This window comes from Bufo bufo, chromosome 7 (genome assembly GCF_905171765.1).
Source record: "Bufo bufo chromosome 7, aBufBuf1.1, whole genome shotgun sequence".
NCBI classification, from domain to species: domain Eukaryota; kingdom Metazoa; phylum Chordata; class Amphibia; order Anura; family Bufonidae; genus Bufo; species Bufo bufo.
This window is the reverse complement of record NC_053395.1, coordinates 13108110-13120570: the sequence shown is the minus strand read 5'-3', so window position 1 is coordinate 13120570 and position 12461 is coordinate 13108110. Positions and strand designations below refer to the sequence as shown.

At 46.9% G+C, this 12461-nt stretch overlaps 2 protein-coding genes across 3 annotated transcripts in view; both read left to right on the top strand.

Moving 5' to 3' along the window:
• The window catches only part of LOC121007558 (E3 ubiquitin/ISG15 ligase TRIM25-like), a 123517-nt gene extending 114937 nt beyond the window's left edge, over positions 1-8580 (top strand). Inside the window, exon 2 of one of the 2 annotated variants that reach the window (XR_005780433.1) lies at positions 7826-8579. The gene's annotated coding sequence lies outside the window, so the exon portion shown is untranslated. Of the gene's footprint in view, positions 1-7825 lie in introns of both variants that reach the window. The other variant, XM_040439586.1, reaches the window with a different exon arrangement.
• Positions 4009-6039, top strand: LOC121008690 (E3 ubiquitin/ISG15 ligase TRIM25-like). The gene has a single exon (XM_040441386.1). It carries the CDS (start codon positions 4041-4043, stop codon positions 5607-5609), a length of 1569 nt encoding a protein of 522 aa, XP_040297320.1. The 5' UTR covers positions 4009-4040; the 3' UTR covers positions 5610-6039.
• Positions 8581-12461: the final 3881 nt, after the last annotated feature.

The following is a 12461-nucleotide window of genomic DNA, read 5'->3' as shown; positions in this document are numbered from 1 at the left end:
ACGCCCGTAGCCACGCATTTCGCGAGACTAGGAGCGAGCACCACCGGAGTAAGTACCGACTTTGAACTGTTGTCGGCTCTTCTGTTTACCTTACCGGAACGTTCCCAACCCCTGCCAGGGCACCGGAGGGAGCTCCGTTAGTGATAAAAGACTTTCCTGTGAAAAAAAAAAAAAGTTGTTACCATTGCCACTCCGGTCCGCTCCGCTACATTTAAAGGGCCATACCCACCTAGCAGCATCATGTCCACCCCTGAGGAAATCGGACAGGTGGCCCCAGCCGTGTCTCCTGAAGTATCCCCAGCCGACCCTAGGGCCCCTGCCCCCGCGGCACCGCCAAGCCTGATGCCGCTAACTATGCCGTACTATTTTGGGGCCCCCTGGTTCCCACGTTATTCCGGGGAAGCTCACAAGTTAAAGGACTTTAGGGAGCAGATATTGGCCTTGTTCCGGCTTTACCCCATAACTGCTGAACAGCAAATGGAGATCCTCCTAGCTCAGTTGGAAGGGGCCGCCCGCAGGGAAGTCATGTCGTGGCCCCGCTCTGAGAAAAGTAGCCTGGAACAGATCTTTGATCGCTTGGGCACCACATTTGAGGCCAGAACGGTGTCAGAAGTTAAAATGCGTTTCTTCAGCAGAAAGCAGCAACCTGGGGAGTCGCTCCGTGATTTTGCCCTGTCCTTACAAGAGACACTGAGAGCTGTAGTCCAAGTGGATCCTAAAGAAGCTGAGGACCAGGACCGGACTCTTAGAGAGCAATTCATTGCGGGCGTAAGTAATGAGCATTTAAAGGGCCAGCTACGCATGTTGTCAGCTCAACACCCCCACTGTGCATTTCTGGACTTTAAAGAATTGGCCATCAGTATATTAGGCCACAAGCCTGCTCCAGGGCCAGCAGCCTCCTATGAACCCCAGGCTTGTCAGCCCAAGACTATGAATGTGGGGTCTGCAGGGGTCAGTCAGGCCACCCAAGCTCCAGTCCGAAAGTAGAGTCCTCGGTGAACTGCTCGACTTCCTTACCAGTGGGAAAATCCCGGAGAGAATCCGCAGGAAGAGTGCAGACCCAGAACTAGTAAGACTGTGGAGACATCGCCACCAACTGTTCCTTCAAAGAGGCCTGTTGCTCAGAAGGAGTCTGGATCCAGTGTCCTGTAGTTTACCAAATTCTCCTGCCACGTCGGGATGCCAGCCTGGTACTGGACATGTACCACAACCAGTCCGGACACTTCGGTGTGCAAAAGACGGAGGCCACCATACGGAGAAGATTCTATTGGATTGGGATGAGAGAGGATATCGAAAAATGGTGCCGAGAATGCACTGCCTGTGCTGTGGGGCGAGCTGAACGCCATGACCAGAGGGCGCCTCTCCATCCTATCGTAAGTACAGCTCCTTTAGAACTTGTCGCGATTGATCATGTGAAGTTGGAGCCGAGTCGCTCTGGGTATACGTATGCCATGACTATAATTGATCACTTCACCAAGTTTGTCGTAGCAGTGCCTGTGAAAGACCTGACAGCCAAGACCACAGCGGAGGCGTTCTGGAAGCATTTCCTGTTGCCCTACGGCTGCCCAGAAAGGATCCTCACCGACCAAGGGTCTGCGTTTGAGTCACAGCTGTTCCATGAGATGTGCCTGCTGCACAACTGCCAGAAAGTCCGGACCACCGCTTATCATCCGCAAGGTAACGGACTCTGTGAAAAGATGAATAAGACTCTCATTGAAATGCTGAGAGCAGTACCCCCTGAGACGAGGGGTGATTGGCCTACTGTGTTGCCACAACTTATGTACACTTACAACAACACCATCCATTGTTCCACCGGTTACACCCCGTTCTATTTGATGTTTGGCCGACAAGGGAGATTGCCTGCGGATCACTCCCTGGGTGTACAAGTACCGGATGTAATCAACCCACTGCCCAGGACAGATTGGGTAGTGGAACATCAAAGGCGTCTCCTCAATGCTAAGGAGATTGTCCAGGAACGGATGGAGATTGTGCGAGAAAGGCAGCAGAAGGATTATGACCAGACTGCCCATGCGGGACCCCTGGCTCTGGGAGACAAGGTATGGTTGAAAAACAACCACCGGACCAGCAAGTTGGACAGCAGGTGGTAAAGGATTCCCTACCTTGTTACTGCCATACCCAATGCTGCATCCCACATTTAACAGGTCTCCAGGGAAGGAAAAGGTCCCCAAGTCGTTCACAGGAACCGCCTCAAGCCCTGTACAGAAGGAGAACCTGCGGCGGAGGAGATGGAGCCTGAGCCTTCTGAGGAAGAATTGCCGGCTTCACCTATGGACCCTATGCGGGCTGTGGAGAACTTGATCTATGATAAAGAGCCACTCCACTGGGCCCTCACGCCTTGGTTGAATTTGTTGGTTCCTGCTCCTGTTCCTGTTGGTCTTCCGTCTCAGGATACCTTACCCCAGAGAGCTCCTGAAGTGGTTCCAGAGGCGGTGAGTTCCCTTGACCTTCCTGAGTCCAGGCAGGAAGAATCTCCGCCACTAAGGAGGTCTACACGTTCTACCAGGGGACGCCCACCTGTGAGGTTTGAGGACTACATCATGGGCCCAGGTAGCCCCTCACAGGAAACCCCTGTTTAACCCTTTTGCAAGCCTGGGTACGGACTCATGCTGGGTACGGACTCATGTGATCCTTTGAGCCTCCAAGGACTTATGTTTGTTTGCATTTTTATGGACTATCCTGGTTTATTGATACGCTGCACCAGGTCAGCGCCCCTGTTCCTTTCCATTATCCTGAGAGAAGAGAACGACGCCCCTTTTCACCATTCCTTCAGTTACAATGTTTGTTAATCTTTGTATTGTTGCTGTGATAATTGCCATGTATGCCGGTTCTCTATTTTGTCTTTCAGGCTGCAGTATCCAGCCGGGCAGGGCCCCTCCATGTTGCGCCGAGGACGGGCAACGTTATAGCGTGGTTGTATGTAGTGTCCCACTAGGTAAAGGTGGGCACTGCACAAAAGGGGTTAATGTGTCTTTATTGCATTTAATGTTATGTGTATGCATTTCCCTGTATTAGCTGGTGTCAGGCCTGTCAGGGTGTAGTTTAGCCTCCCAGACGTTAGAGGGAGCTAGAGAGCCCTAGATATAAATAGGAAGGCCCAGACAGGGGAGTGTTAGTTCATTCCAGGGGACTAGAGGAGTTACTTCGTCCACCTGAAGCTCCTGAGGCTAGGCTTAGCTCAATAGAGACACCCCAGTCGCAGGACAGAACCTCCTGGGAGAAACCCACAGTCATTATCAAGACAAGTCAGGATATTACCAGCGAAGATAAGTAACACTGATGGGCAGATGCTATATAGGAAGCAAAGCAAGGATTTAATACGAGAGGAAGATAGATATATACCAAGGATTAAAGCCACCATTTAGGCATCCGGGCCTTGGGATTGAAACCAGACAGGAGTTCTAGAAAGGACAGTGTACGCTATTTCTGAGGAAAGGTACAACCTGATTCTGAGTGCATTGTGGATTTACCCTCTGAGTATCTTGCATAATCAATACCTGCCATCTTGTGGAGTAAGCCTGCTTGTAAAGCTGTGATCTAAAGGACTGTGTTACCATCTATATGTACAAAGTTGGACTGTTCAGTAAAGCAACGTTTGGTTCACTATACCATCTGTGTACCTCAGTTATTCCAACTATAAATCGGTGTGCCACCGTTACAGGCACTGGCGTCACGAATCCAAAAGGGACCTTGCCCCAGGCACTCAAAATACCTGTAACATCCAGGGCACCTCATCCAACATCAGGCCTGGTCCCTACATACAGAGTGTGCCCCAGAGGAACTGTGTCTACCTCTCCTTCACTGCCGCATGCCTGCCCAGGGTTCTCCAATACAGTGAGCAACCCTCGATTGCCCATAACCATGACCTCACTTCGCTATACCCTGCAGGTCTGGCGTGCTGCAGTATGAATCAGAAGTAAACACAATCTCTGAGCTGCAGGGCTAAATTCTTCTACAGGAGCTCTCTGCCCTCTCATGTGAAGAGACTTTTCCACTTTCAGTTCCTGCTCCTCCGTACCACAATGGCGTCTGCTGATCTGAGAGCGGAGCTGGACTGCTCCATCTGCCTGAGCCTCTATACAGATCCCGTATCCCTGAGATGTGGACACAACTTCTGCCGCTCGTGTATTGTGAGTGCGCTGGATGCACAGGAGGCAGCTGGAGTGTATTCCTGTCCTGACTGCAGAGCAGAATATCCAGAGCGTCCGGCCCTGGAGAAGAACAGGAAGCTGGGGAACATAGTGGAGCGTTTCTTATATGTTCGGCCTGATAGGGAGGAGACCGGGATCTTCTGTACTTACTGTACTAAGTCTCCTGTACCGGCTGTGAGGACATGTCTGCAGTGTGAGATGTCTCTATGTGATGACCACCTGACAGCCCACAACAAGATGGTGGATCATATATTAACAGAACCCACCAGATCCTTTGGCAGCATAAAATGTTCCCTCCACAAGAAGGTTCTGGAGTTATACTGCCCGCAGGACGCAGCTTTTGTGTGTGTGTTTTGCTGTCTGGTCGGCGAGCACAGGGGACACCAGGTGGAACTTCTAGATGAGGCATCTGAGAAGAAGAAGAAGAAACTGAGGAAATATCTGCAGGAACTAAACCCACAAAAAGCAAAAATTCAGATGAAACTTCAGAATCTGCAGGATCGTAAGAGGAATATCCAGAAGAAAGCCTCTGATAAGAGGAAGAACGTCAGGAAGTTATTTATGGACATTAAGAAACAACTGAAAATGGCAGAAAAGAAAGCGCTGATCGAGATCTCCAGGCAGGAGGAGAAGATTGTGTCCCAGATATCTGATCTGATCAAGAAGCTGGAAATAGAGGGGGATGAGCTGTCCAGGAAGATGCGTCACATGGAGGAGATGTGTCATGTCACCGACCCAATAAAACTCCTACAAGAAAGTGACATTACAGTATGTGATCGTGGAGATGATGAGTACACAGGGGGAGATGGAGGAGAGGGCAGGTCTGACGATGATCTGGATGAGGTTCTGATCTCACTGACCTTACACCGATCTATGAGGGATATTGTCACCAATGTCACATCAGAGCTCAGGCTCCATGTTCCAGATATATTGCTGGATAAGGACACTGCTCATAGACATGTGAAGATATCAGAAGATCTGAAAACAGCAACAAGAACAGAAGAAGAACAGAACAGACCAGAATCACCAGGAAGGTTCCTGAATTATCCCCAGGTGTTGAGCAGATGTGGCCTCTCCTCAGGAAGACATTACTGGGAGGTAGAGTGGGACCAGATAGGAGGGTGTGAGATTGGACTGTCTTATCCCAGTAGAGAAACGAAAGGACAGGAGTCTTGTATTATATATAATGATAAATCTTGGTGTCTGGTTATGTTTGGTGCAGTATGTGGAATGTATCACAACTCAAGCAGATCCCCCCTCAGTGTAGATAGAACATGTCCTAGACTTGGGGTCTTCTTAGACTATGAGGCCGGGCGTCTGTCCTTCTATCAGCTGTGTGACCCCATCAGACACTTACACACCTTCACCGCCTCCTTCTCTGAACCCCTACATGTTGTCTTCTGGTTGTGGTCTGGAGACTCTGTTAGAATAATAAGCTGAGGCCGACGCATCCTTTCAGAACTATTGAACATAAAAGAATCCATATTATGAAGGCTTATACAGATTACAATATGGGCTGGTATATGTGCTGTATGAGAAGCCATATTGTCTGATGTTAAAAGGTTAAAGTGAGGTGAATGTCTCAAGAATTGCTAACTAAGAAATTAAGAGTTTCTGCATAGTCTGCTCTTTTGTGAAAGAGGTTTAGACAGAGACGTATCATAAAATGCTGTCTGTAGATAGGTAACCATATGGAGGGAATGTGATGAGTTTTGGTTATTCCCAGTAGTAAAAAGTAAAATATAATTTTATTATTCATTGTAATGTTAATATTAATCCTCATGTGAATGGATTTGGGTTTTTATATGATATATCCTGGAATCGTGTGTTTTTAAATGACTAGAGGTGTGGTAATTACGTTATATTTGTGTGATGTTAGGCTTGAGGTCAAACTTGCAATGTAGTCTCAGAGTGTTATGTCAGAGACTGGGGTAGTTAATTAGTAGGTTTTTCAGAAAATCTCTTGAAAGGGGATTGTGGACATAGTCTGGGAGTGTATACTTAAGATGTCTGTGGGAATAGAGGACTAAATCCTTAATACACATTCATGTTTGCAATATATTGTTTTAGAAGTTCTGTCGAAAATCTCAGTTAAAGATTATCCTTATTTCAAATTAAAAGACAAAATGAAAAATAGCTGTAATTGCAAAACCTTTTTACACAGATCTCTAGTGCCATCTAATGGTAGAGGAAATTAAGACAGGTGTTGCGAAATAGGTGGGTGGAATAAAATAGCTGATGTCATTAGTTACTGATCAACTTGACCAATCCCACTTCTACATGGGATAAAAAGGCAGCATCCTCAGCCTCATTCTGACGACCACCACCACCACCTACCTATCCAGCCATCCAGGGGAATCCACTCATTTCTGGAGAGCCACCTCTTGATCCATTCAGATCCACCCATCATTCCATTCTTCAATCTAGGCCACAACAATACAGGGACAAATAGGACCAGACCAGTCTATATTCCTAAACTTTGACTCTGATCTCATCCAGTCAGATTATCTGGTATAGTATACTTTTCTATACATTAATTTCATATATATATATTGTATCAACTATATCTTTTGTGTAGGAAACATACTGAATAGGATTATTGTACCTGCAGTATCAATTGTACCTTTTCCAGTATGGGGAGATAAATCATATTACCGTATCATCTCCAAAGAACTATTTTAATTCTAGTCACATATAGTTGAATATATATATATATATATATATATATATATGTATGTAAGGAAATATGATGGACATCTGATACATCCGTGGCTGGGAGAAATCAAGTGTACAGTTAAGGAATGGTCTCATTGGGTTATTATTAAGAAATCTAATTATATTATTAATTAGAGTCATATTCTTTGGGTTATTTTGCCCTGATTGCATATCTTTGATTATTATAATATTATTGTTACTGATTTTATAATTGATTATTATTTGATTGTCACCAATTTTTATATTATATTGATTATTTTGCACTGAATTATTATTATTAATAAATATATATATATATATATATATATATATATATATTGCATACCTTTTTCCTTTTTGTATTCAATTCAACGCAGATAAAAGAGCTCTACTTAGCTCTTGTTTTGTTTATGAAAATAAGTTCACACCTGAGCGTACTCTGTATGCGCGATTTTATCGGGCGTTTACATACGCGGCTCCAGAAACAAGCAAACGCCCATTGTCACGCGTTCCCGGAAGTCTATGTGCGGGAATGCGCGACATTACGCCCCAAAGAAGCTCCTGTACTTCTTGGGGTGTAGGGCGTTTTACAGCGCGTTGGTACGCGCTGTAAAACGCTCAGGTGAGAACCATGCCCATGGGGAATCATTGGTTCTTGCCTGTTGAGCGTTTTATAGCACGTAGGAACGCGCTGTAAAACGCTCAGGTGTGAAACCAGCCGGAATCTCCTTGATTATAGATCCTGACTTGTTTACATAAATAAAAGACTGTTTTTCAGAAGCAGTAAAAATCTTCTGAAAGTCCACGTTCCTATTATAATCTCCGCCTATAAGTCCCTATATAGTGCTATATGGGCGGAGCCTCCGATCACACAATGTATATGGCGGCTCTATGGGGGGGTTACTGTACGATTATTTTATATTCCTTGGAGATCAGATCCAGAATCGATGCTTGAGACAAAGGAAAAGTTACGTCGTCTGCACACGAGTTCGGGTGAACGCACATCAGATCCGCAGCGTATCCGCACCAATACCTGCAATGTGTGATTACGGTTTTTGGTGCGGATAAGATGCTGTTTTCCACTGAAAAGGGTGAAATCCGCAGCTAAAACCACAAACATAACTGACAGGCCGCAGATCTGGGAATCCGCATGGAAATAATTGGCGAAGTGTACATGATCGGGGGAATCTCATACACTTTGCTGGTGCTGTAATTCATTACGGTTTTTCCACATGGGAATTCGCGTGGAAAGACTGAGCGTATTCCGCAGCGTGCGCAGATGGCCTTCGGGTACAAGCGCACGGTGCGTATTACCTGCTGGTTTTTCAGAGTGAAATAATACCGCCTAAGCAGATGGGATTCTCAGTATCTCATCTACACGGAGTGGAAGTTTCCTGCGTCAGGAGTGACCTGCGGAGCGGATCCGGAGATCTGCGGCCGGTGGATTGTCCGTGCGGATTTCTCCCTTTACAATGCAGAGGGGGAGATCTGGGGAAATCCGTGTCAGGATCTGCAGGTAACAGGTGTGGATCCTGGAGCGGAGATACACCGCCGAGTGCACGTACCTCATGGGGGCATCATTAACCCTTCCCCGTCCTCCACTGAGGTCGCTGTAGGGGCTTCTTTATGTTTCTGGGACACATTTGGGGAACATATAATTATTATTCAGCTTTTCCTATTTCTGTAGAGATGTGACAATGTGACGCTTCTTTCCGCACTATACGCGGCATTTGTTGTTTAAACTCTCTACCGCACCCAGAAGCACTACAGATACCAGCCGGCGATGGCTCAGGCAGCTTTATATCTGCTCCACTATTTTCCAAAGATGGCCGGACCATGTACAAAACACGTACTTTTACCTCTTGTGTCTCCCCTATCTCCTCATAGATCGTAAGCTCTTGTGTCTCCCCTATCTCCTCATAGATTGTAAGCTCTTGTGTCCCCTCTATCTCCTTATAGATTGTAAGCTCTTGTGTCTGCTCATAGATTATAAGCTCTTGTGTCACCTCTATCTCCTCATAGAGTGTAAGCTCTTGTGTCTCCCCTATCTCCTCATAGATTGTAAGCTCTTGTGTCTCCCTCATCTCCTTATAGATTGTAAGCTCTTGTGTCTCCCTCATCTCCTTATAGATTGCAAGCTCTTGTGTCTCCTCTATCTCCTCATAGATTGTAAGCTCTTGCGTCTCCTCTATCTCCTCACAGATTGTAAGCTATTGTGTCTCCCGCTATCTCCGCATAGATTGTAAGCTCTTGTGTCTACCTCATCTCCTTATAGATTGTAAGCTCTTGTGTCTCCCTCATCTCCTTATAGATTGCAAGCTCTTGTGTCTCCTCTATCTCATCATAGATTGTAAACTCTTGCGTCTCCTCTATCTCCTCATAGATTGTAAGCTCTTGTGTCTCCTCTATCTCCTCATAGATTGTAAGCTCTTGTGTCTCCTCATAGATTGTAAGCTTTTGTGTCTCTCCTATCTCCTCATAGATTGTAAGCTCTTGTGTCTCCCCCTATCTCCTCACAGATTGTAAGCTCTTGTGTCTCCCGCTATCTCCGCATAGATTGTAAGCTCTTGTGTCTCCTCTATCTCCTCATAGATTGTAAGCTCTTGTGTCTCCTCTATCTCCTCATAGATTGTAAGCTCTTGTGTCTCCCGCTATCTCCGCATAGATTGTAAGCTCTTGTGTCTCCTCTATCTCCGTATAGATTGTAAGCTCTTGCAAGCAGGGTCCTCATTCCTCTTGTTGCAATTGCTGACTTGTCTGTTGCTCTGTCATTTATGACTGTTTGCACATGAGCCCCTGATTGTAAAGCGCTGCGGAATATGTTGGCGCTATATAAATAAAGATTATTATTATTATGAGCTATTTGCTGCCGATCGCTCCCGAGGAATGGAGCTGAGACATGGACCTAAAGAGGCACTTCAAGTCAGGACGATAATGTGCCCAAAATAACACTTGTGCATGCTGCGTGCAGTATTTATTATGTGTTTTAGACACATTGTGGCCTCATTAGATAATGGGTGTGGCTTAGAGGAGGGGGAGTGGCCTAAAATGTATCAAACTGTGACAACATTTTGGGGCAAATAGTTGATCTAAAGCAGAGGTGCACAACCCGTGGCCCCCAGCGCCGCACTGTGAGATGGGGAAACAGCTCTCCTGGTCTGGACACTGTTTGTGTAGATTAAATTAAACTAGAAAAGCTACAATTTCTGTGGAAATTATGTGAAGTGTTCTTGCCTCCAGCAGTAGTCTACAACTGGGCGGAGTAACTGTTGTGTGGTTGGAGTGACTGGAGTAACTGTGGAAAGGTTGGACTGGGCAGAGTAACTTTATGCAGTGGGCAGAGTAACTGTGTGGAGTGGGCAGAGTAACTGTGTGGAGTGGGCAGAGTAACTTTATGCAGTGGGCAGAGTAACTGTGTGGAGTGGGCAGAGTAACTGTGTGGAGTGGGCAGAGTAACTGTGTGGAGTGGGCAGAGTAACTGTGTGGAGCGGGCAGAGTAACTGTGTGGAGTGTTTGGAGTTAGTAAAGATTGTAAACATTACACTAACCAATTGATTGATCACCTGGCGAGCTTGATAGAGTGAGAAATGCATTTCAACTTTTATTTATTTATACAGCACATTTAATTGCAATGTTGTTGCCCAAAGTGCTTCACAGTTACATTTTACATTTATAAAAACATTAGCAGCATTATCAAGCCTAGCAGATGAAGGGATGAGCACATGCATTTGGGGGGGTCTCAGCATCTTGACGTAGAATGGAGGTGAAGGTGTGCGTTCTGTCTGATGATAATCAATATTCACAACCACTGTTTCCTGGCAACGCTCATGCCCAGTTTATGCGGCTCTAAGTGTGTGACACCACATCACTATGTACCTCCTGGGCACAGTCACTGTCACAAACCTCCATTTCCACTATGCTGCTGTGGGGCTCCGGATCCCGAATGTCACAAACCTCCATTTCTACTATGTTGCTGTGGGGCTCCGGATCCCGAATGTCACAAACCTCCATTTCCCCTATGTTGCTGTGGGGCTCCGGATCCCGAATGTCACAAACCTCCATTTCCCCTATGCTGCTGTGGGGCTCCGGATCCCGAATGTCACAAACCTCCATTTCCCCTATGTTGCTGTGGGGCTCCGGATCCCGAATGTCACAAACCTCCATTTCCCCTATGCTGCTGTGGGGCTCCGGATCCCGAATGTCACAAACCTCCATTTCTACTATGCTGTGTGGGGCTCCGGATCCCAAATGTCACAAACCTCCATTTCTACTATGTTGCAGTGGGGCTCCGGATCCCAAATGTCACAAACCTCCATTTCCCCTATGTTGCTGTGGAGCTCCGGATCCCGAATGTCACAAACCTCCATTTCCCCTATGTTGCTGTGGAGCTCCGTATCCCGAATGTCACAAACCTCCATTTCCCCTATGCTGCTGTGGGGCTCCGGATCCCGAATGTCACAAACCTCCATTTCCCCTATGCTGCTGTGGGGCTCCGGATCCCGAATGTCACAAACCTCCATTTCCCCTATGTTGCTGTGGGGCTCCGGATCCCGAATGTCACAAACCTCCATTTCCCCTATGCTGCTGTGGGGCTCCGGATCCCGAATGTCACAAACCTCCATTTCCCCTATGCTGCTGTGGGGCTCCGGATCCCGAATGTCACAAACCTCCATTTCCCCTATGCTGCTGTGAGGCTCCAGATACCGAATGTCAATACATTAAAACTTATTTCAAAACTTTTAAAGGGGTTGGCCACCCTAAGTATCAAAAATCAAAAGTGCCCCAGACAATAGCCCAAACTATGAAGTATTTATATCATTTTTTATTTTTTTTCTAAAGCCCAAAGTCGTGCTCTCACTTCGTGCAACAAAATCGTGCAGCGTGCCACACAGAAATCGTGCACTAGGTCGCGGTCTATCGCTGGCCCTCTCCGAAGATAAGAGCCCCCCACAAACCATTCCCAATCCCTCCGGGGCAAGGGACTGGGACAAGTGGCTTTGAAGCCGAAGCCAAGGGTACGCCCATCTATGCTCCCGGCTTTCGCATAGGCTGCCACTCAAGGCGTCAGCCAGGAGCTTCAACAAGGTCTGGACTCTCGCCGGAGGGAGAGCCCAAGGGGTTTGGCAGGGGGGTGAGGAACCAATATGGCCACACACACCCCCTAGACCTCAAGGAGGGGGTACCCGTTAGGGCGCCGCAACCCTTGAAAATCCTAGTGAACACACAACGTGTAAAAGTGCACACAGTGACATCAAAAATAAATAAGTGAATGATTGCCATTACGGCCCGGACATTCGACCGGAATTATAAAAATTCCTCGTATCTTCAAGGCCGAAGCCGAGCAAATAGAAGTGTGTGCTAAAATTGTGAGAAAGAAAGTGCTGTGCTAATGTGCCATCTCTCAGTGGGATTCCACCCCCAGTGAGTTCCGGCACCCCAGGGTCACCAGTCCTGAGGCACTTGCACTTTGGGCTTTCAACACAACTCGACCTAATGGCATCGATCCAGCAACCCGGGCCACCTCGCACAGGACATTTCTGCCCTAGTGCTGTACACCCTTCGTGGGCCACTGTGTGGTTCTCTGCTCTCCTCTAATCC

Bases quoted from the DNA above. Each gene is read 5' to 3' on its own strand.
- LOC121008690 (XM_040441386.1), top strand. From the start codon at position 4,041: ATGGCGTCTGCTGATCTGAGAGCGGAGCTGGACTGCTCCATCTGCCTG.